Source organism: Chiloscyllium plagiosum, unplaced genomic scaffold (assembly GCF_037043375.1).
Source record: "Chiloscyllium plagiosum isolate Xiang-an unplaced genomic scaffold, Cpla_swu_hap1 HiC_scaffold_33, whole genome shotgun sequence".
In the NCBI taxonomy this organism is placed as follows: domain Eukaryota; kingdom Metazoa; phylum Chordata; class Chondrichthyes; order Orectolobiformes; family Hemiscylliidae; genus Chiloscyllium; species Chiloscyllium plagiosum.
Window position 1 is genome coordinate 33,260,468 of NW_028270171.1, and position 24,566 is coordinate 33,285,033.

A 24,566-nucleotide genomic window follows, 5' to 3' on the forward strand; every position below is an offset into this window, starting at 1 on the left:
TGGAGAAAAACTGACTCATGTGAACTACTCAAGGTATAGTATTTCTTGCCAATATTTGGAAAACTAAATATGCCATAATGACTACCCTGTTACTCTCACTCCTATCCAGAATCATCTTTGATTTCCTTTCCTCTACATCTTGAACTATTCGGAGGCCAATAGAAAACTCCCAACAAGGTGACCTCTCCTTTCCTGTATCGAACCTCAGCCCATACCACCTCAGTAGATGAGTCCTCAAACATCCTTTCTGCAGCCATAATACTGTCCTTGTCTAACATGCCTCACCTCCCCATCTTCTTTGTTCTTACTGAAACATCTAAACCCCAGAACCTGCAACAGCCATTCCAGTCTCTGTTCTATCCATGTCTCTGAAATGGCACAACATCGAAGCCCCAGGTACCAAGCTATGCTGCAAGTTCACCCACCTTATTCCGGATGCTCCTGGCATTGAAATAGATATACTGCAAATCACCTTCCTGCTCGTCAGTGCAAACTTGTGACCTTGAAACCATTTTTGTGACCACACTACTCTCAATCTCCTGGACACTGGAGCTACAATTTAGGTTCCCATCCCACGGCTGAATTAGCTTAAACCCTCTCAAAGGGCATTAGCAAATTTCCACAAAGGATATTGGTATCCCTCTGGTTCAGGTGTAGACCATCTGTTTGTAGAGGTTCCAGCTGCCCCAGAATGAGCCCCAATTATCCAGGTATCCAAAATACAGTCTCCTGCACCATCCCTGTGGCCGTGTTCAACTCCTCTTTGTCCCTATTCCTGGCCTTGCTGGCACATGGCAAGGGCAACAAACCAGAGATAACAACTCTTTGTTCTAGCTCTAAACCTCCACCCTCGCTCTATGAATTTCTGCCTTAAATGCCCATCCCTTTTCCTATCTATGTAGACCACGACTTGGGGATGCTCCCCCTCCCCCAGCACATGGGAGGCAGCCCACCAACTGTGAGTCTCTCTGATTCCTACAGAACCTCCTGTCTGTCCCCCTAACTAGGAGTCCCCAATGACTAATGCTCTACTCTTCTTCCACCTTCCCGTCTGAGCAACAGGGACAGACTCCGTGCCAGAGACCTGTATCCCATGGCTTACCCCGGTAAGTCATCCTCCCCAACAATATCCGACTTGTTATTGAAGGGAATGGCTACAGGGGTTCCCTACACTGTCTGCCAGGTCCCTTTCTGTCTTCTGACAGTAACCCATCTGCCTTTTTCTTGTACCTGAGGTGTGACTACCTTCCAACTTCTCTTAATAATCCCCCCATCTCCCGAATGATCCAAAACTCATCCAGCTTCAGTTCCCTAATGTGGTTTTTGTGCAGCTGGAGCTGGGTGCACTTCCAATGGACGAAGTCAGCACTGCATTACAATGCTGCTGTAAAGACATTTTGTGCTCAGTGACACAGACCAAGCTGATGGATCAGACCAGCTTACCTCTTGGGCTCAGTGACTGCGTGCTGTCCAGATGCTCACAGCATCTTTGCTTTGCCTTGCCTTTAAGCACTTTCCCCCTTTAAGCAAAGATACCAAGCTTACAATACTACTGACTGCCCTGTTGTTTAGAGCAGAAGTAAAGCAAGGAAATGTGTGCGCCAACTGTACACAGTCATAGGAGAATCAAGGGCAGCCTCTGATACCAGTCCAGGAGCTGGGACACTGTCAGACAGCCGCTTGGGGTGGTCAGTCAGGATCCTCTCCTCATAAGGGAGAAGGAGCTGAACATTGGGCAGCCCACCATCTGTCTTGACTCTCTCTGCCTTATTGTGGGCAATTTTCTGCTGAAATAGGAAAAGGGATAGATTAAGGGAAATGATAGTGGGTGATACAGCTGTTACAGCTAGCGATGGTGGGAAAAATGTGGTGTGGCCTTCTGAGTAGGCAGCACAGAGACCATGCAGGGTTAAGGATGTGGGGAGGGGGAGAATTGGGTGAGTAAGGGAAGATGGAACAGTATGTACCAGGACGGGTGTGAGGTACATGCAGCAGCAGAGACAGAGTTAGTATGAGGTAGCAGAGAGTAGATTCTGTAATTTACTGTGGGGTGGTTTAGAGAAAATCATTTTCCTTCCTCCTACAGTGCAGGGCTTTCTTCCAGGCGGCTGAGACCATACTGTTCCAGGTGGCATCCTCAGACCAGGCTCACAGGGTCTGGTGTTGTGGCCTACTCTGTCAGTTCTGGCAGAAGAAAAGGGCCCCCTTCAGGATAACATGATTCAGTAGGACCTCCAGTCGTCTAACTGTAGAGCAGGATGCCGAATTTCCCCATTTCAGCTATGTCTATGATAAATGTCAGGCTCCATGAAGGGCAGTTCTGGACTGATACTGTTTTTCTGGATGCATAATAACTGTTTTTTAAAAAATGCACCAGGGATGCTGGACTACTCTAGGATATGTGAGCAGGAGTGGGTGAGGAATAGATGAGAGGGGCACTGGAGGAGCAGGTTAGGTCGTTAATGAAGCAAGATGAAGATAATAGCACAAGAAAACAAGATCTCAGGGATAGAAACCAATTACTGAAACATGATAAAATTGACAGTGAGCCAGAGATTCACCTTGTTAACACTTCACAGTCGTCTGCAACTGTATTTTGATGCAGATATAACAACAGTGTGGTCTATTCTGGAATATCACGTGTTCCTATAACCACCAACAAATGCAATGTTCTCTTTTTTTACATTCTTCCCCATGTCCATTTTCTCTACCTGATATCACTGTCTCTACTAATACAGTTACCCATAATGTATATTACAGCTAGCAGTATTCCTGATGATGACGATAATACACAATGTCAGACATCCAGTTTTTGTAAATAGTCTCTCACTCAGGTACTTACTCCAGTCTCTCTATTTCACAGTCTGGATTCTTCAGAGCTGTACACACGATTCTCACTCTGGAATCTTCCAGATCATTACCGCGCAGTCTAAACAGAGAGAAATGTGCATTAATATGAATTGAGTTTTTATCAGGAGGCTGAGAAATAGGAAGTAGTTTTTGATTGTGGACTGAAATAGGAAAAGAACAATGTTAAAATTGAAAATTTTGGAACGTATTGCACCACACTAAAATAAGTTGCCAACACTCAGTTTAAATGGCATTTACACTGTTGCCTTGTTCAATCAGTGAGGATTAGATTAGATTAGATTAGATTCCCTACAGTGTGGAAACAGGCCCTTCTGTCCAACAAGTCCACACTGACTCCCCGAGGAGTAACCCACCCAGTCCCATTTCCCTCTGACTAATACATCTAACGCTATGGGCAATTTGGAATGGAAATGTGTTGCTGGAAAAGCACAGCAGGTCAGGGAGCATCCAGGGAACAGGAGAATCGACGGTTCGGGCATAAGCCCTTCTTCAGGAATGGCAATTTGGAATGGCCAACACACCTGACCAGCACATCTTTTGAATGCGGGACGAAATCGGAGCACCCAGAGGAAACCCACGCAGACACGGGGAGAATGTGCTAACTCCACACAGACAGTCGTCCAAGGCTGGAATTGAACCTGGGTCACTGCTGCTCTGAGACAACAGATCTTAACCACTTAACCACCATACCTCATGACTGGCTGCAGACAGGGTGATACCATCGTGTGTACACAAAATCAGATTTAGTCTGCAAAAATTGCTGATTGGTTTGTGGAGATGTGACCAGCTGTGGATGACAAAGGCCAGCTGTCTGCCAACAAATGTGTGATTGGGTTTTGGGCAGTGAACAGCTCGTAAATGTGAACAATACTGCCACAAGTCTTCAGATCTATTGAAGATGAAGTGGTGTGTCTCATAGCAGTAGGAAACACTTGAAGCTTGAGGAAAGTCAGTTTATTCGTCGTCACTATTTACTGGAAGGTGTTGCTTTTAACCAATAAGTTAGAGAACTTCATAATTTCTAGTCACTCAGTGCTTCCTGCAAGGAAGCGAACCTAGAGAAGATCAGCATGTACCGGCAAATAAAAACATCTCAGTGACCTCAATGGAGAGGGGCTATTATATTCGATCAATAATGTTTTCTCCCTTTATCCAACAGCAGTTTTTTTTTAATTGAGTCCCTGGAAGTAAGTCTTTTATTTACTTTAATAGAGTTTTACTTAATAAACTTATACATGAGAAACTGAGAAAAGTTATTCAGGTTTTATTTCTGGTGAGAATCCTGCAAAGTAAACCAATACCCCAGATAAAATAACATTATTGCTGTAATTTCAACTGTAATCCACCAGCAGAGCTGCTGCAAGCTAACTACAAACATTCATTTTATTGGAGTCAAATTCACATTACTTAAGCTAATACCTTTCCTTTGCTGGAAAAAAAAAAGAGTAATTCATATTTTTAAATTCTCTTTCCTGCTTTTGTCTTCCTGCTTCCTTGGGTCTGTACGTTTGCCCACTTGCCAATACATTGGCTATAATTTAATCCCCACTAGCCTGCGTGGATTAAACCAGTTTCTTGGTCTTAATCCTCAAGAGTTGTTGAGAGTCATTTAAAAACTGAACTTCACAAACATGGATTTTGAGATTAAACAGCATGGCCTAATTCCAAAAGGAAAAGAGATAAGAAAATAAACTAAAATCACTCTTATTACAGACAGAAGAGAACAGTAAACAATAATTCAACTCTTTCCTTTCATATTGGTCTCATTCCTCAATAATCAGATTTAAATCTCCAGAAGCTCAGTGGCTGGCCCTGCCAAGTTCTGAAAAATTTCTCTCATTTTGGATCTTTCGAAATCTGGGAATTTGAGGGAATGGCACAATTTTCCACACATTAAATCAGAAACCAGCAATTCCTTTTACTTGATAACTGCACATCATTTTAATCTTTATACTATTTTGGGGTGGATGAAGAAGGGCTTATGCCCAAGACATCGACTCTCCTGCTCCTCGGATGCTGCCTGACCGGCTGTGTTTTTCCAGCACCATACTATTCGACTATTTCATGGTGACTAACACTATGAAACTACATTAGCTGTTGCTATAAAATCCAGTCCACTGAATTTTATGTAAGGAAGAAATTTTATGTAAGGAAGAAATTTTATTCTCGGTCATTATATTGTTGAAATATCACAGTTGTCTTGGTTTATAGGGAAGGGGAGTTTCTTACTGCATTCGTCAGTCAATACAAGGCATGTTTACAGTAGGTGCAGCTGTTCTTGATATTTCAAGGGAATTTCTCGGAGTCTACTCCAGGCATAAACTCAGTGGGAATGGACCGTTAAAAACCTCTGTTATTTATCATTGCAATTTTTTCAGAGACTGTATCCTACATGCAAGATCTTATCAATGTGTTGGACATTTAGTGATTTGGAGTCTTTAAAACAGCAGGTTACTTCTTTGACTGAACTGTGATCCACATAAATAATTAGACTTAAAAAAGTCATTTAAAGTAATTATCTCAATTTCAAATACGTCCCATTTCTTTTAAGGAACCAGAGTATTATTTCCGATGACACTTTCCACACCATTGATGTTTAAAATACTGAGAGGACCTATATTCTAGATTAGTGAATAAATACCACATTTTTCCTTTTCATCTCACTTCCATGGTCAGGTTCTACAAGAATCCACTAAGCAGACCAACAACTGGTCAGCAAAAGCATCATTCTTATTTTATACCTCAGCATTTCACACTAGTCTTATCTTCCAAAGTTTTTCTGACTCTGCCTCCTTCATTTGAGCTCAAAAAGGTGCTTTTTTTGGCAACATAGCAAGTGGTTTATCATCAATCAAAGTATTGAACAAGCCGGTACCTCAAGATGTGGCATTTGTGCAGAACGGATGCCAGCCGCTGGAGTCCTTCACAATGAATATAGCATTCACGTAGTCTGAGCTCTTTTATTGAATCACAGAACCCAATGACATGAGAGAGGACCACACAGTCAATAGGGGTCAGTTGCAATCCATCAAAGTTAAGTAGTTTCACAGATCCCACTGTGGCCTGAGCCAGTGCTGTATTCTGAGATTCAAACAGACAGTGCATCATCATCAGGAGGCTTCTTTTCCCACTGTGATCCATTACACTTCCAGCCAGGTTGATAACGGTTTTCTTCACCCATTCAATAACTTGACAGGTTGTTTGATGAAGAAATGGACCGAGAAACTTCACCAGGGGCTGTGCGGCCTGTGGGGAAGAGAGACCAGCTACAAAACGGAGAAATATTTCAAATCTCCCATCCTCCTTACCATGGGCTTCACGAAGGAGGTTCTGGATGTTTTTGGGATGTGCGATCAGGAATTGTGCGAGTGCAGCTACAAACTCTTGGATGGTGAGATGTGGAAACGTGTAAAACACACTGTGGACAGAATCATCTCGCTCCAAAAGTTCCATCAGGAACCCAGACAGGAACTGGGAGGGTTGCAGATTGTACTGGATCAAATCTCCATTCCGAAACACAATTTTCTTCTCAGAGACTCCTGTGAAGGCCATCTCACCAAGCTTCAGCAACACATCATGGGGGTCTTCAATCTCTCGGCTATGGTTTTTCAGAATGTTGTAAATATAGTAGGAATAGAGTTGGGTGATGGTCTTGGGCACCTGCTGCTGTTTCATGTCTTTTTCTGTGAAAAAGGGACCCAGTGACAGACCGAGGATCCAGCAGTACGAAGGGTTGTAGCACATGGTGTAAAGGATCTCATTCTCCTCCACATATTTGAAAACAGCTGCTGCCACTTTCTGATCCTCAAAAAACCTGTTGAAATATTCCTTCCGGTCATCACCAACAAATCCCAGGATTTCAGCCCAGACACTGATCTCAGCCTTTTCCAATAAATGCAATGCAATGGGACGGCTGGTCACTAGCACTGAACATCCTGGGAGCAGCTTGTGCTGGATTAAACCATACACAACATCAGACACTTCACACCAGCAATCAGGATCCATACACATCAGCGGAGGCTCTGTATTTCTCCGACTGTCAGAAAAATCAATACTGTCCTTGAATTCATCCAAACCATCAAATATAAACAGCAAACCCTCTGGGTTCTTCCAGAGCTCTCCAAGAACATTCCCAAAGTAAGGATATAGATCTAGTATCAGACTCTTCAGGTTTATTCTGCAGTTGATAGCATTCAAATCCCGGAATTTAAAACTGAAAACAAACTGAAATTCTGGGTATATTTTTCCAATGGCCCAATCATAAACAATCTTTTGTACCATTGTTGTTTTTCCAATTCCCGGGACTCCACTCACTGCTGCTGAACCCCCAGAGTTAAATTTTCTCTGAGAAAAGCTGCTATAGAACAATTGATCAGCTCTGATTTTTTCCAGTTCATGACGGAGATGCTTTTCTCTCCACTCTTCATGGTCTCGGCCTCTTGCCAGTAGCTCGTGTTCTACAAGTGTCCGATCTCGAACAGTAGAAATGACCGTTAGCTCAGCATATCGATCAATCAGCTGAAAAACCTTCACCTTCTCCTTTATTAGGATAGTGTTCACTCTCAATGTTTCAGTTTGTACCCGGAGAGTTTCCTTGTGTTTCTGCTGAACATCTTCAATTAAAATAGACAGAAAGTGGTTCTCACTGTTAGTTATATTAACATCAAAGAAAAATAAAAAGTCTCAATTTGTTTTAACTGGACAGTGAAATGTTGCATTTAGTGCACAGATTCAGTCTAGGATTGTATAGAAATTAAACCGCAGTTCATGAAAACGTCACTTGGAAGTGAAGGATGGTTGAGAAAAAAATTCAAATTCTTTTAGTTTTGGTAATAACTGAACGTGAAGATTTCGACAAAAGTGATCATTTCCCTCTAATGGTTAATATATTAGACTGAATAAGAATTACACATCACAGAAATGTTCTCGTTTCCATATAATAAATATGAAAGCAATATGGTTCAAAACATTCAAACAGGAGTGGAAGGTTATCCTGATCAAACAGGAGTGGAAGGTTATCCTGATCAAACAGGAGTGGAAGGTTATCCTGATCAAACAGGAGTGGAAGGTTATCCTGATCAAGAAAGGCTGAACAGATAAGGAATCTGCTCACTCCAAGGGAGTGAAGGGCAAGGTTCACATGTTAAAGGTATTTCTTATCATGAATACGGCTGAATGACAGAGTAGACGGATAGTGGAACATTATTTTTAGATCATCACAGTGCAGTAGAGGCCCTTGGGCCCTCAATGTTGCGCCGACCTGTCATACCAATCTGAAGCCCAGCTAACCTACACTATTCCACGTACGTCCATATGCTTGTCCAATGACGACTTAAATGTACTTAAAGTTGGCGAATCTACTACCGTTGCAGGCAAAGCATTCCATACCCTTACTACTGAGTAAAGAAACTACCTCTGACATCTGTCCTATATCTATAACCCCTCAATTTAAAGCTATGCCCCTTTGTGCTCGCCGTCATCATATTTGGAAAAAGGCTCTCCCTGTCTACTCTATCTAACCCTCTGATTATCTTATATGCCTCTATTAAGTCACCTCTCAACCTTCTTCTCTCCAACGAAAACAGCCTCAAGTCCCTCAGCCTTTCCTCGTAAGACCTTCCCTCCATACCAGGCAACATCCTAGTAAATCTCCTCTGCACCCTTTCCAAAGCTTCCACATCTTTCTTATAGTGCGGTGACCAGAACTGTACACAATACTCCAAGTGAGGCTGCACCAGAGTTTTGTACAGCTGTCGCATAGCCTCATGGTTCCGGAACTTGATCCCTCTATTAATAAAAGCTAAAACACCGTGTGCCTTCTTAACAACCCTGCCAACCTGGGTGGCAACTTTCAAGGATCTGTGTACCTGGACACCGAGATCTCTCTGCTCATCTACACTACCAAGAATCTTACCATTAGCTCAGTACTTTACATTCCGGTTACTCCAACCAAAGGGAATCACCTCACAGTTGTCAGCATTAAACTCCATTTGCCACCTCTCAGCCCAGCTCTGCAGCTTATCTATGCCTCTCTGTAACCTACAACAGCCTTCGTCACTACCCACAACTCCACCGACCTTAGTGTCGTCTGAAAATTTACTAACCCACCCTTCTGCGCCCTCATCCAGGTCGTTTATAAAAATGACGAACAGCAGTGGACCCAACACCGACCCTTGCGGTACACCACTGGTAACTGGACTCCAGGATGAACATTTCTCATCGACCACCACCCTCTGTCTTCTTTCAGCAAGCCAATTACTGATCCAAACTGCTATATCTTTCACAATCCCATTCCTCTTCATTTTGTACAATAACCTACAGTGGAGAATCTTATCGAACGCCTTGCTGAAGTCCATATAGACCACATCAACCGGTTTACTTTCATCTACCTGTTTGGTCACCTTCTCAAAGAACTCAATAAGGTTTGTGAGGCATGACCTACCCTTCACAAAACCCTGCTGACTATCCTTAATCAAATTATTCTTTTCTAGATGATTATAAATCCTATCTCTTATAACCTTTTCCAACACTTTGCCAACAACTGAAGTAAGGCTCACTGGTCTATAATTCCCAGGGTTGTCTCTACTCCCCTTCTTGAACAGGGGAACCACATTTGCTATCCTCCAGTCTTCTGGCACTATTCCTGTAGACAATGACGATTTAAAGATCAATGCCAAAGGCTCGGCAATCTCCTCCCTGGCTTCCCAGAGGATCCTACGATAAATCCCATCCGGCCCAGGGGACTTATCTATTTTCACACTACGCAGGATTTCTAATATCTCTTCCTTGTGAACCTCAATCCCACTTAGTCTAGTAGCCTGTATCTCAGTATTCTCCTCGACAACATTGTCGAAAAATGTGTGTGGAGTCAGAGGAGATAGGGGAAGCACTAAATGAACATTTTTCGACAGTATTCACCCTAGAAAATGACAATGTTGTCGAGGAGAATACTGAGATACAGGCTACTAGACTAGGTGGGATTGAGGTTCACAAGGAAGAGATATTAGAAATCCTGCGTAGTGTGAAAATAGATAAGTCCCCTGGGCCGGATGGGATTTATCGTAGGATCCTCTGGGAAGCCAGGGAGGAGATTGCCGAGCCTTTGGCATTGATCTTTAAATCGTCATTGTCTACAGGAATAGTGCCAGAAGACTGGAGGATAGCAAATGTGGTTCCCCTGTTCAAGAAGGGGAGTAGAGACAACCCTGGGAATTATAGACCAGTGAGCCTTACTTCAGTTGTTGGCAAAGTGTTGGAAAAGGTTATAAGAGACAGGATTTATAATCATCTAGAAAAGAATAACTTCCCACTACTATCCTTGATTGGCCCTAATCTTACTCGTCATTCTTTTATTCCATAAATACCTATAGAAAGCCTTAGGGTTTACCCTGATCCTACCGGCAACAACTTCTCATGTCTTCTCCTGGCTCTTCTGAGCTCTCTCTTTAGGTCTTGCCTGGCTACCTTGTAATCCTCAAGCACCCTACCTGAGTCTTCACATCTCATCCTAACATAAGCCTTCTTCTTCCTCTTGACCACTTCCTTCGTAAACCACGGCTCCCGCGCTCTACAGCTTCCTCCCTGCCTGACAGGTACATACTTATCAAGGACACTCAGGAGCTTTTCCTTGAATAAGCTCCACATTTCTAATGTGCCCATCCCCTGCAGCTTCCTTCCCCATCCTATGCTTCCTAATTCTTGCCTAATCACATCATAATTGCCTTTCCCCCAGCTGTTACTCTTGCCCAGTGGTATACACCTATCACCAAAGTGCTCACCTACTTCCAAGTCTAACACCTGGCCGGGCTCATTACCCAGTACCAAATCTAATGTGGCTTCGCCCCTTGTTGGCCTGTCTACATACTGTGTCAGGAAGCCCTCCTACACACATTGGACAAAAACTGACCCATCTATAGTACTCGTACTATAGTGTTCCCAGTCAATATTTGGAAAGGTGAAGTCCCCCATGACAACTACCCTGTCTCTCTCACTCCTATTGAGAATCATCTCTGGAACTATTCGGAGGCCTATAGAAAACTCCCAACAGGGTGATCTCTCCTTTTCTGTTTCTAACCTCAGCCCATACTACCTTAGTTGACAGGTCCCCAAACATCCTTTCTGCAACTGTAATACTGTCCTTGACCAACATTGTCACACCTCCCCCTCTTTTGCCATCTTCTCTGTTTTTACTGAAACATCTAAATCCTGGAACTTGCAACAACCATTCCAGTCCCTGCTCTATCCATGTCTCTGAAAGTCCCAGGTACCAACCCATGCTGCAAGTTCACCCATCTTATTCTGGATGTTCCTGGCGTTGAAGTAGACACACTTCAGACCAACGTCTTGCTTGCCGGTGCCATCTTGCGTCCCTGAAACTTGATTTCGGACCTCCCTACTCTCAACCTTTTCGATACCCGAACTACAATTTTGGTTCCCATCCCCCTGCTGGATTAGTTTAAACCCATCCCAACAGCCTTAGCGAATTACCCCCCCGCCCCAGGATATTGGTATCCCTCTGGTTCAGGTGAAGACCATCCTGCTTGTAGAGGTCCCACCTACCCCAGAAAGAGCCCCAATAATCCAAGAATCCAAAACCCTCCCTCCTGCACCATCCCTGTAGTCATGTGTTCAACTCCTCTCTCTCCCTATTCCCCACCTCATTGGCACGTGGCACGGGCAACAAACCAGAGATGACAACTCTGTTCGTTCTAGCTCTAAGCTTCCATCCTAGCTCCCTGAACTTCTGATTTAAATCCCCATCTCTCTTCCTACCTATGCCTTTGGTGCCTATGTGGACCACAACTTGGGGCTGCTCCCCCTCCCCCTTGAGGATCCCAAAAACACGATCAGAGACATCACGAACCCTGGCACCTGGGAGGCAACACACTAACCATGAGTCTCTCTCGTCCCCACAGAACCTCCTATCTGTCCCCCTAACTATGGAGTCCCCAATGACTACTGCTCTGCTCCTCTTCCCCCTTCCTTCTGAACAGCAGGGACAGACTCTGTGCCAGAGCCCTGTGCCCCATTGCTTTCCCCTGGTAAGTCGTCCCCCCCAACAGTATCCAAAACAGTATACTTATTGTTGAGGTGGATGGCCACAGGGGATCCCTGCACTGCCTGCCGGTTCCCTTTCTACCCCTCTGCATTTTTCTTGTATCTGAGGAGTGACTACCTCCCTGTAACTCCTCTCAATAACCCCCTCTGCCTCCCGAATGATCCGAAGTTCATCCAGCTCCAGTTCCAGTTCTCTAACGCAGTTTGAGGAGCTGGAGTTGGGTGCACTTCCCACAGATGTAGTCAGTAGGGACACTAGTGGTGACCCTTACCTCCCACATTCTGCAGGAGGAACATTCAACTGCCCTAACCTCCATTTCCACTATTCTAAATTCCCAAAGAGACTGTTGAAAAATAAGGAATAAAAAATAAACTCGTTACCTTACCAATCTGGTGCACAGAATCTTTGTTTTTGGTTAGAGGATGATGGGTGGGAGACACTACCCGATTGGTGTTTCTGGTAACGCAACCACACAAATATATGACTTCCCAGAAATCCTTCGCTCCTCCCTGGCACCTCTCGGCAAATAGAGGCTCGACTCCCGAGTCAAGTCCCTTTTAATGCGGGAAAACTCACCCTTCCTGGCAGCCCCTGCTTCACCACTCCCTCTCTCCTCGCCACTCCGAACGGAGTGGAGACATTCATTTGAAAATGAAGGTGGTCACCAATCATCCCAGAAAGTGACACAGGTGAAAACAGCATTACCACAGATAGATTTAGAATGTGAACCTCACTACAAAAGGAACTAGTCAGATGAATAAGCAACCAGAAGATTTACGAACAATTCAGTTGAACTGCCAACTTGCATGGTATAGACGTAATGTCAATTCAGGGAGGCAATGACCTAGTGGTATTATTGCTAGACTATTAAACGGAAAACTCAGCTAATGTTTTGAGGAGGTGGGTTCAAATCCCACCTAGGCAAATGGTGGAATTTGAATTCAATAAAGAACCTGAAATTAAGAGACTAATGACGACCATGAATCCATTGTTGATTGCAAAAAAAACCTCACTTGGGTCACTAATATCCTTAAGGGAAAGAAATCAGCCATCCTTACCTTATCTGGTCTGCATGTGACTGCAGACCAACAGCAATGTGGTTGACTCTTAACTACCCTCTGGGCAAACAGGGATGAGCAATAAATGGCCTGGCTACAGAGAGCTACATCGCATGAAGGAATAAAAACAAAGTGTTTCAATTCACTTATTTTCACTTCTCTGTCCCTCTATCGGAAAGGCATATCTAAATATGTCAAACTAAAAATGCTGTTATTTTCAAATGCCAAGTGCATAGGGATAGACGTTAAAGTATATTGGGATCCTGTCAGGTGTGTACAGGGTTGCACATGGTATTGGGATTCTCTGTCTAAAAGTCGTACACAACAGTTACCAGCAGTTTCATTTGATGAAATAATTCAATTCTCACACATCTACAGCATACAGGAGAAATGGGATCAATCCTAAGTTGAATCTATGTAAAACAGTTGATATTTGAAGGATGCTCCAATTACTTAGATTTGTGTTTCCCAGCTTCTGAATTTTAGATTATTAGACTATGAAACTCCATATAAATGGCTAAGATCAGACAATCTGTTTTTCAGAATTGAAAATAAATCGGTTTAAGATTTCCATGTTGTTAATTACCTTTCAGGTGACTGGGTATTTCAGACAAACTTCGGACATTATCCATATAACGAATTGGATCAGAACCTGTTCAGATTTAGATTTCATTAATTTAGATTAGTGTAATACTTCAGCAAAATATGAAATGCTCCAATCCGAAATTAAATAATGTGAGACTTTACTGTACCATGTTCCTCTATCGTTTTCAGTAATTTATCCAACTTTGGCAAACCATGGCGCATTTTTACAAAGGATTCCCACATCACCCTTTGGGCCTGAGAGCCTTTCTCCATCACCAGGTTTAGGAGAAGTTTGGAACTATCCGCTCGGTTTCTCTTCTTCGCGAGCTCAGTGATTTCCTGTAAAGAATAATCATTAATAGATTGAGCAATAAAGTGAAAGACAGATACTCTGAATGAGAAGGAAAGGATCTCCTCAGTCGTGGGATCCCTCTTATTCTGAGCCTGGAAAGCAGTCACTGCATCATATCCCAATCCCCCATGAATATGGATGAGTATATTGTAAACATCTTCTGGAAAGATGCAATCTGAAATAGGCTGTTGCACCACCAAGCATGATCTGTCCATCAACAGTACTACCTCAGAATAGTTTTTAGGACAGCAAGTAGTTACTGGTCAGGAGCGATTTACAGATCTATTCTGATCAGAAGCGAAACAGTGAAGAACTGAACTGGGCCATTCAGCCCCTTGAGCCTAACCTGTTCATCATTCAAAATTATGGTTCAGGTCAATAACCTTTTTTCTGGAAAACACTTCACTTGTTGGCCTCATATCTTGTGCAAAGGCACACAATTATTGTTCAGCTCCAGACATCACTAAGTTTCTCTGCGTTGGCTCCTAGGACCAACTGCTTTCAACTATGTACAGCAAGCCCTGATTGACAGCCAGGATTGATTTTAAAGTGGCAAGTAATGCTCATGGCAGGGAATTGTCAACTGATCACTTTCTGCAATTACCTGCGACGTTAGCATTTTCATTCAATGGCATCACCATCTCAGATTTCTCATGGTATATGATTTTAAAATTGCTACGAAAATGTCTATCCGAATCTGGATACGCTTGTGCTCTGGTCTGTAGAGCTCAATGCCATTCTCCCATGTTATCTGACTCATGATGAAAGTGCAGGTTTTTTGCTGGTCCCATCTCGACATGTGAACATCATATTTCTTTAAATTCATTCACAGGATAAAGGAAGCCACTGGCTGCGCCAGCAGTTATTGCCCATTTTTATTTTGCCCAGAGAGCAGCTAAGAGTCAACATTTAAAAATTAAACAAAAAAAGGTTGGTTTAAGCAGAAAAATTAGATATAAGCAAAGAATGGGGGAAGACCCGTCCTGATTTTTGCTGTAAAATGTTGAAGATTTTGTTAAAATTGAAAGCTAAACTTTTCCCGATGACACATATAACAGGCTTAGGAGACACAAGTGACTTATCTGTAGTTCTGAAACTCAGAACTGCAGGTGTTTTTCTTATTTCATGTCTGGGTTTGTTGTAGATGAACGGATGACTGGTGATCCGTTATTAAACTCCAATATTAATACAGCATGAGGCTGTGAGCATTTCCTTTTCTATTATTCTGTAACTGTTATGACTTAGATATTTGGAACCCATTCTGTGCTTCTCCCACTTACCGAATGTTCCTTTCCACTGAAAATCCTCTTATATGTTAACAATGAGCTGACACCATCTACCCCTTCTTCAATCGCCTGTTCAAGTCTGTCCTGGTAAAACTTTGTCAACCAGAATAAATGGTAAGTCTTACATTCTGTCAAGAACTCAATGATTGTGGAGTCTGGATCTGTGAGGACAAATTAATAAAACAAATTATTACCTTTCTAATCAGTTGGATATAATTCCTCTTATACTGAGTATTAAATATATGTATGAACCACAATATCAAGCACAGTCTTCAAACCTGTACAATCTGCCTGTCCGGTGTTCTTCAAAATTGACCATCTCTGTCAAACATCCTACCTGTGACAGCCTCCTCTGATCACACTGTACATCATTAAGTTTCATTACTTTGACCTTGAAATATGAAATCCAGAGTTCCTTACAAAGTATAATCCTTGTCCAACTTAGTCACTCTTGAACAGCTTTCACAACCTATCAAGAAATGTATTGATCCTTATGTCTTGGCCACACAAATCTCTTTTTTTAAATCTCTACTTTCCATTCATTCAGAAGTTCTGACTTTACTTTTAAAATGTCTGCCACAGATCGCTAGATTTGCAACTTGGTCACAAGTCCCAACAACACCAACTCCATCAGCAAGGACAGCATCCTCACACCTGTGCCTCACAACCCACTTCACTTCAACAACAAGACCTACAAACAAACCACGGGACGCCTATGGGATCACCAATGTCAGGATTCTTAGCAGAAGCAGTTATGTAGAGATTAGAACGACCAGCCCTTCCCACGATCCAGCCCAAGCTTTGGGTCCGCTGTGTGGATGACACCTTTGTCATCATGAAACGGAAATAATTAGAAGAAACCCACAAAAACAACATCCTTACTGGTATAATGTTCACCAAAGAGTAAGACAACAACAACAGACTCCCCTTCCTAGACATCACAACAAAATGCAGAGCCAATGGAGAGCTACAGATCAGCGATTACAGGAAAGCCACACACACTGATCAGACACTGAACTACAGGAGCATCACCCCAACACCCAAAAAAAGGAGCTGCATCATTTCCGGGTACAACAGTGTTACCAGGGGACATAAATTTAAGGTGAAGGGTGGAAGTATAGGGGGGATGTCAGGGGTAGGTTCTTTAACCAGAGAGTGGTGGGGGCATGGAATGCGCTGCCTGTGGGAGTGGCAGAGTCAGAATCATTGGCGACCTTTAAGCGGCAATTGGATAGGTACATGGATGGGTGCTTAAGCTAGGACAAATGTTCGGCACAACATCGTGGGCCAAAGGGCCTGTTCTGTGCTGTATGTTCTATGTCCTATGACATTATTTAAATGAGCCACAACACACTGCAGCACCCAGGAACTAAGAGAAGTTGAGGAAAAACCCCTGTACAACGCATTCACAAACAACTGGTACCAATAACTGCAGTCTGCCGATTCCTACACAACAGGCCTAAACAAGAAGACACAACACGCCCTGAACCTTTAGCCACCCGGCCATACATTAAAGACGTCTCTGAGATGGCGACCAGACTATTCCGGCCATCAGCATCATGGTAGCCCACAAACCTACCACCACACAAACAGCTCCTGATACATTTGAAGGACGCTGTACCAACAACCAGCAGAACAAACATCATCAACAAAATACTCTGCAAGGACTACAACAAACACTACATCAGACAGACGGGCAGAAACCCAGATACCAGGATACATGAGCAACTATCACTATATCCATGCACACAGATGAAAAGGGACACCAGTTCGACTGGGACAATCCTGGGACAGGCTAAACAAAGACACAAATGGGGATTCCTAGAGGCCTGCCATTCAATCCGGAACTCCATTAACAAACATATTGATTTGGATCCCATTTACCGCACCCTCAGAAAAAGAACCAGAAGTGATTATTACCCACCACAGCAGACCAACACAGATAAATAGCAAGCAGGACAGAACACCAGTGCTTCACTGGAGGCTCACTGATGATGTTGCCTAACATGGTGATGAAACATCTGAAAACAAGCCCACCAGCTCAGTGAGCAAACGTACAACCTAACTTGCACATTTTTGAACTGTGACGGGGAACTGACGCACCTGATGGAAACCCACGCAGACAGGGAGAACATGCAAACTCTACACAGACAATCGCCCAAGGTTGGAATCGAACCCAGGTCCCTAGCACTGTGAGGCAACAGAGTTAACCATTGAGCCACCAGGCTTCCCTGACAGATTTAAACACATATTGTCCTTCCTGTCTCACAGGGTCAAAGTCCCTGTGAGACAGGGACTTTCCAAACAGTGTAATCTCCAATAGCTTTATGAACTGCCTAAGACCTGGATACTTCAGAAGCTCCATCACATCAGGTAACACTCGGCCACTGATTCAAGGTCAGTGTTGGTAGTGGATTGGTCCAGTTAATGGTGTGATTGGTAATGTCACTGGGCTGAAGCTAATATGCTGGGACACAGCAGCTGCTGGAAGTTAAGTTCAATTCATTAGTCAGAGCTGGAATTGAAACCTGGACCAGAAACAAACAAACACTGTTTTAAAAAAATTTATCTCATTCACAAATGTCCTTTACAAAAAGCCAAAACTTCCTTAACTGATCTGGCCTGGATATGACTCCACAGACAGTGGTGTGGTCAAATTGGAAATACTGACTGAACTCGCCAAGTCATTCAGTTCAAGGAAATTCGAGATGGGCAATAAATGCCAATGATGCCAACACTCCAATAAAGAATTTTAAAAATCACAGCCGTTCTTTCCCTTCTCTCTGAACTTACTTCAATTACCCAAGAACATGAACACTTCCCACCTACTTAAGACCTTAACCACACTTTGACCTGCCTCACATTCCTCTCCTCAAGCAGACACTGCAAAATAACCCCGAAATCATCAACCCCAAAGCCTTGTCTATTAAGTCTTATGCTTTACTTAAATATTCCTTCTATGAACACAATGTTTTTTCTCTTTAGGAAGGTGCCTTACCCTTCCTGATCTGGTCTACGAGTCCTTCTAATCTACTGACTATAGAATCTCCAACTATTACCTTTTTCCGATTCCTTAATCCACTTGCCTCTCATTGATGGCACACTCAGGGTGGCCACCTTGGTGTCTCACTGTTGTTCAGGAAGACTCTGCTCTGAATCACTACCTTTATCTCCCTTCCAGTCCCAATACCAGTTACAAACCGGACAGTTTCAGCACTCAGGAGCTCCCTTCATCTATGACTGTAACAGCTTTCAATATAGAGTCAGAGTCATACAGTGCAGAAAAGGTACTTGGGTCCATTGAGTCTACACTGACATAACTACCACTAAAAATGCATTAATTCTAATTTCTTGGACTGCCCCCATATCTTTGAATGTTATGATATTTCAAATGCTCATCCAAATATTTTTAAAGGTTGTAAGGTTTCTACTACATTCCAGATGCTCATAACACTCTCAGTGAAAAAGATTTTTCCCAAATTCCCTCTGAATCTTCTGCCTCTTATGCCCTCTTGTGATTAACCCCTCAACCAAGGGAAACAGCTGGTCTCTAATCACCCTGTCTATACCCCCTCAATCTTATCCCCCTCAAATCACGTCCCTGCCTCAGTCTTCTCTGCTTGAAAGAAAACAATCCAAACGGGCGGCACGGTGGCTCAGTGGTTAGCACTGCTGCCTCACAGCGCCAGGGACCTGGGTTCAATTCCACCCTCAGGCAACTGTCTGTGTGGAGTTTGCACATTCTCCCCGTGTCTGCGTGGGTTTCCTTCGGGTGCTCCAGTTTCCTCCCACAGTCCAAAGATGTGCAGGTCAGGTGAGTTGGCCATGCTAAATTGCCCGTAGTGTTAGGTGCATTAATCAGAGGAAAATGGATCTGGGTGAGTTATTCTTCAGAGGATCTCTGTGGACTTGTTGAGCCGAAGGGCCTGTTTCCATACTGTAGGGAATCTAATCTAATAAAGCCTACTTCACTGTCTATAATGCCACCAATTTAAAAAAAAAAAAAAAAAAAAAAAAAATCTGGCTTTTATTGGTAGAGGAATTGAGTTCCGGAGTCCTGAGGTCATGATGCAGTTGTATAAGACTCTGGTACGGCCGCATCTGGAATATTGTGTGCAGTTTTGGTCGCCATACTATAGGAAGGATGTGGAGGCATTGGAACGGGTGCAGAGGAGGTTTACCAGGATGTTGCCTGGTATGGAAGGAAAATCGTATGAGGAAAGACTGAGGCACTTGGGGCTGTTTTCACTAGAGAAAAGAAGGTTTAGGGGTGACTTGATTGAGGTGTACAAGATGATTAGGGGGTTAGATAGGGTCGACAGTATGAACCTTTTCCCGCGTATTGAGTCGGGTATTACAAGGGGGCATAGCTTTAAATTAAGGGGGGGTAGATATAGGACTGATGTTAGGGGTAGGTTCTTCACTCAGCGAGTCGTTAGTTCATGGAATGCCCTGCCAGTAACAGTGGTGGACTCTCCCTCTTTATGGGCATTTAAGAGGGCATTGGATAGGTATATGGAGGATAGTGGGTTAGTGTAGTTTAGGTGGGCTTGGATCGGCGCAACATCGAGGGCCCAAGGGCCTGTACTGCGCTGTATTCTTCTATGTTCTATGATCGAGTGTCTCCTTATATCTCAATTGCTCCAGTCCAGGCAATATCCTGGTGAACGTCCTCTGTACTCCCTCTAGTGCTAATACATCCTTCTTGCAGTGAGGTGACCGGAACTGCACACAGTGTTCCAGCTGTGGCCTAACTGATACCCTGTACGACCCCAACATTACCTCCTTGCTTTTATACTCTCAGCCACAACTGATGAAACCATCTGCCCTCTTAAATATCTTATTCACATGCTCTGTCGACTGAAGGAATCTGTGAATAATTACCCCAAGATAATCCTCTTAGACTCCCAGTGACCTGCCATTAAGTAATCCCTAATCTTGTTGTTTCTTCGAAAGTGCATCACCTCAGACTTATCAGGTTAAATGTCAACTGCCACTGCCCATCTGACAAACCCATCTATATCTTCTTGCAACCATCTTCTTTACTATTAATCATTCCTGAAGAAAGGCTTATGCCTGAAACGTCGATTCTCCTGCTCCTCGGATGCTGCCTAGCCTGCTGTGTTTTTCCAGCACCACATTTTTCAACTCTGGTCTCCAGCATCTGCCATCCTCACTTTCTCCTCCTTTACTATTAACCACTCTACCAACCTTTGTTGGCTGCAAACTTGCTTAACATCTTGCCCACATTTTCATCTAAATCATTTATGTATATAATAAACAATAAGGGTCCCAGTACTAATCCTTGATTAGGTACACCGCCAGACATTGGGCTCCAGTCACGCAAACAGCCTTCTCCTACTACCCTTTGTGTCCTACTATAAAGCCAGTTTTTGATCCATCTCACCAAGTTTCCCTCAATTCAATGTCCTTTCACCTTCTCAGTTTCCCATATGGGACCCAGCCAAATGCTTTGCTGAAATCTATATAAACTACATCACTTTATTGGTCGGAGTATTGAGTACAGGTGTTGGGAGGTCACGTTGCGGCTGTACAGTACATTGGTTGGAATATTGTGTGCAATTCTGGTCTTCCTATTGGAAAGATGTTGTGAAACTTGAAAGGGTTCAGAAAAGATGGAGGATCTGAGCTATAGGGAAAGGCAGAACAGCCTGGGGCTGTTTTCCCTGGATCATTGGAGGCTGATGGGTGACCTTAAATAGGTTTACAAAATTATGAGGGGCATGGATAGGGTAAATAGGCAAAGTCTTTTCCCTGGGGTCAGGGAGTCCAGAACTAGAGGGCACAGGTTTAGGGCGAGAGGGGAAAGATATGAGAGAGACCTAAGGGGCAACTTTTTTACACAGAGAGTGGTACGTGTATGGAATGAGCTGCCAGAGGAAGTGGTGGAGGCTGGTACAATTGCAACACGTAAAAGGCATCTGGATGGGTATATGAATAGGAATGGTTTAGAGGGATATGGTGCTGGCAGGTGGGACAAGATTGGGTTGGGATATCTGATCGGCATGGACGGGTTGGTCCGAAGGGTCTGTACAGCTCTGATTCTATGACCTGAACTTTCTTCATCCACACACAGAGTTCCTGCAATTTCCTACTTTACCTTCCAGAGCTAACTGAGTTGCAATTCATCCAGGCCAGGGGATTTGTCCATTTTTAAGCCAGTTAGAGTTTCCATTAACTCCCTGGCTCTTATATCAAACTGTGCAAGTTTCTCATAGTCCCTTTTCCTGAAGTCCATATCTTTTCCAACGTGAAGAACAAAGGTGATTACTCACTTCCCTCTTTCGACACAGCCCATCTTATACCCTCTTCCAGTCCGAACTGCAGGTTGTTGCACGGGTTCAGGTGCCCAGTTCAAGAAAATAAATGCGTCACAACTTGCCAACATACCTGCATCCATGCTAACACTTTGAGAAATGTGGGATGTTCTTCCCTGTTTAGTCCTTCAGCAATGCAGTGACAAGTATTCTCAGATTCTGTAATAGATCCATAACAATAGCTGAGATAAAGAATACTGCAGTGAGGAGAACATGTTCTTGCTAAACAGATCAACCTTCCCTCCTTTCACCGATCATTGAAATTTATAAACTCTCCACATCAGATTTCTTTTTGTTATTCGTTCATGGGATGGGAGTGAGGGTGAGGGGGGGCATAGTGATTAGCACTGGTGCCCAAAGCACCAGGGACCTGGGTTCAATTCAGCCTTGGGCCACCGTCTGTGTATTATCTGCACATTCTGCTCACGTCTGCGTGGGTTTCCTCCCACAGTCCATGTGCAGATCAGGTGAATTGGCCAGACTAAATTACCCATTGTGTTCAATCCATTAGTCAGGGGTAAATGCAAGACAATAGGGTAGGAGAATGGGTCTGGGAGGGTAACTCTTCAGAGGGTCAGTGGAGACTTGTTGGGCCAAATGGCGTGATTCCACACTGTAGGGAATTCTAATCTAAACATCACTAAATAAACCAGTATTCATTGCCCATCCCCAAGTACCCAGATAGCAGAGAAGGGTCAACAACCTTGCTGTGGGTTTGATATCTTGAGTAGACCAGTCGAGAATAGCCGTTCTTTTGCTTATGCCTCCATCCTCCCGGGGTCACACACTGTCTGACCTCACTGGGACCTCCATCCTCCCGGGGTCACACACTGTCTGACCTCACTGGGACCTCCATCCTCCCGGGGTCACACACTGTCTGACCGGTCTCGGACCTCCATCCTCCTGGGTTGGGTCACACACTGTCTGACCTCACTGGGACCTCCATCCTCCCGGGGTCACACACTGTCTGACCTCACTGGGACCTCCATCCACCCCGGGGTCACACACTGTCTGACCGCTCTCGGACCTCCATCCTCCTGGGTTGGGTCACACACTGTCTGACCTCACTGGGACCTCCATCCTCCCGGGGTCACACACTGTCTGACCTCACTGGGACCTCCATCCACCCCGGGGTCACACACTGTCTGACCGCTCTCGGACCTCCATCCTCCTGGGTTGGGTCACACACTGTCTGACCTCACTGGGACCTCCATCCTCCCGGGGTCACACACTGTCTGACCTCACTGGGACCTCCATCCTCCCGGGGTCACACACTGTCTGACCTCACTGGGACCTCCATCCTCCCCGGGGTCACACACTGTCTAACCTCACTGGGACCTCCATCCTCCCGGGGTCACACACTGTCTGACCTCACTGGGACCTCCATCTTCCCCGGTGGGTCACACACTGCCTGACTTCTCTGGGACCTCCATCCTCCCGGGGTCACACACTGCCTGACTTCTCTGGGACCTCCATCCTCCCCGGTGGGTCTCACACTGCCTGACTTCTCTGGGACCTCCATCCTCCCGGGGTCACACACTGTCTGACCTCTCTGGGACCTCCATCATCCAGGGGTGTCACACACTGTCTGACCTCACTGGGACCTCCATCCTCCCCGGGGTCACACACCGTCTAACCTCACTGGGACCTCCATCCTCCCGGGGTCACACACTGTCTGACCTCACTGGGACCTCCATCCTCCCCGGTGGGTCACACACTGCCTGACTTCTCTGGGACCTCCATCCTCCCGGGGTCACACACTGCCTGACTTCTCTGGGACCTCCATCCTCCCCGGGGTCACACACCGTCTGACCTCACTGGGACCTCCATCCTCCCGGGGTCACACACTGTCTGACCTCACTGGGACCTCCATCCTCCCCGGGGTCACACACTGTCTGACCTCTCTGGGACCTCCATCCTCCCGGGGTACACACTTTCTGACCTCACTGGGACCTCCATCCACCCCGGGGTCACACACTGTCTGACCGCTCTCGGACCTCCATCCTCCTGGGTTGGGTCACACACTGTCTGACCTCTCTCGGACCTCCATCCTCCCGGGGTACACACTTTCTGACCTCACTGGGACCTCCATCCACCCTGGGGTCACACACTGTCTGACCGCTCTCGGACCTCCATCCTCCTGGGTTGGGTCACACACAGTCTGACCTCACTGGGACCTCCATCCTCCCTGGGTCACACACTGTCTGACCTCACTGGGACCTCCATCATCCCGGGGTCACACACTGTATGACCTCACTGGGACCTCCATCCTCCCCGGGGTCACACACCGTCTAACCTCACTGGGACCTCCATCCTCCCGGGGTCACACACTGTCTGACCTCACTGGGACCTCCATCTTCCCCGGTGGGTCACACACTGCCTGACTTCTCTGGGACCTCCATCCTCCCGGGGTCACACACTGCCTGACTTCTCTGGGACCTCCATCCTCCCCGGTGGGTCTCACACTGCCTGACTTCTCTGGGACCTCCATCCTCCCTGGGGGGTCACACACTGTCTGACTTCTCTGGGACCTCCATCCTCCCCGGGGTCACACACCGTCTGACCTCACTGGGACCTCCATCCTCCCGGGGTCACACACTGTCTGACCTCACTGGGACCTCCATCCTCCCCGGGGTCACACACCGTCTAACCTCACTGGGACCTCCATCCTCCCGGGGTCACACACTGTCTGACCTCACTGGGACCTCCATCCTCCCCGGTGGGTCACACACTGCCTGACTTCTCTGGGACCTCCATCCTCCCGGGGTCACACACTGCCTGACTTCTCTGGGACCTCCATCCTCCCCGGGGTCACACACCGTCTGACCTCACTGGGACCTCCATCCTCCCGGGGTCACACACTGTCTGACCTCACTGGGACCTCCATCCTCCCCGGTGGGTCACACACTGCCTGACTTCTCTGGGACCTCCATCCTCCCCGGGGTCACACACTGTCTGACCTCACTGGGACCTCCATCCTCCCCAGGAGACACACACTGCCTGACTTCTCTGGGACCT

At 45.3% G+C, this 24,566-nt stretch overlaps 1 protein-coding gene across 3 annotated transcripts in view; it reads right to left on the reverse strand.

Moving 5' to 3' along the window:
• The window catches only part of LOC148141477 (NACHT, LRR and PYD domains-containing protein 3-like), a 457,128-nt gene that overhangs the window by 420,040 nt on the left and 12,522 nt on the right, over positions 1 to 24,566 (reverse strand). For 2 of the 3 annotated variants that reach the window (XR_015752584.1, XM_087978414.1), the window contains exons 2-7: positions 21,622 to 21,707; positions 15,205 to 15,371; positions 13,740 to 13,911; positions 13,574 to 13,639; positions 5,747 to 7,484; positions 2,843 to 2,929 (exon numbers count right to left, since the gene is read on the reverse strand). Coding sequence is in view for 2 of the 3 variants with exons in the window: in XM_087978414.1 (XP_087834540.1) it covers positions 2,843 to 2,929; positions 5,747 to 7,484; positions 13,574 to 13,639; positions 13,740 to 13,911; positions 15,205 to 15,371; positions 21,622 to 21,631 (2,240 nt within the window). In the remaining variant the exon portion in view is untranslated. Of the gene's footprint in view, positions 1 to 2,842; positions 2,930 to 5,746; positions 7,485 to 13,573; positions 13,640 to 13,739; positions 13,912 to 15,204; positions 15,372 to 21,621; positions 21,708 to 24,566 lie in introns of those variants that run through there. The other variant, XM_087978415.1, reaches the window with a different exon arrangement.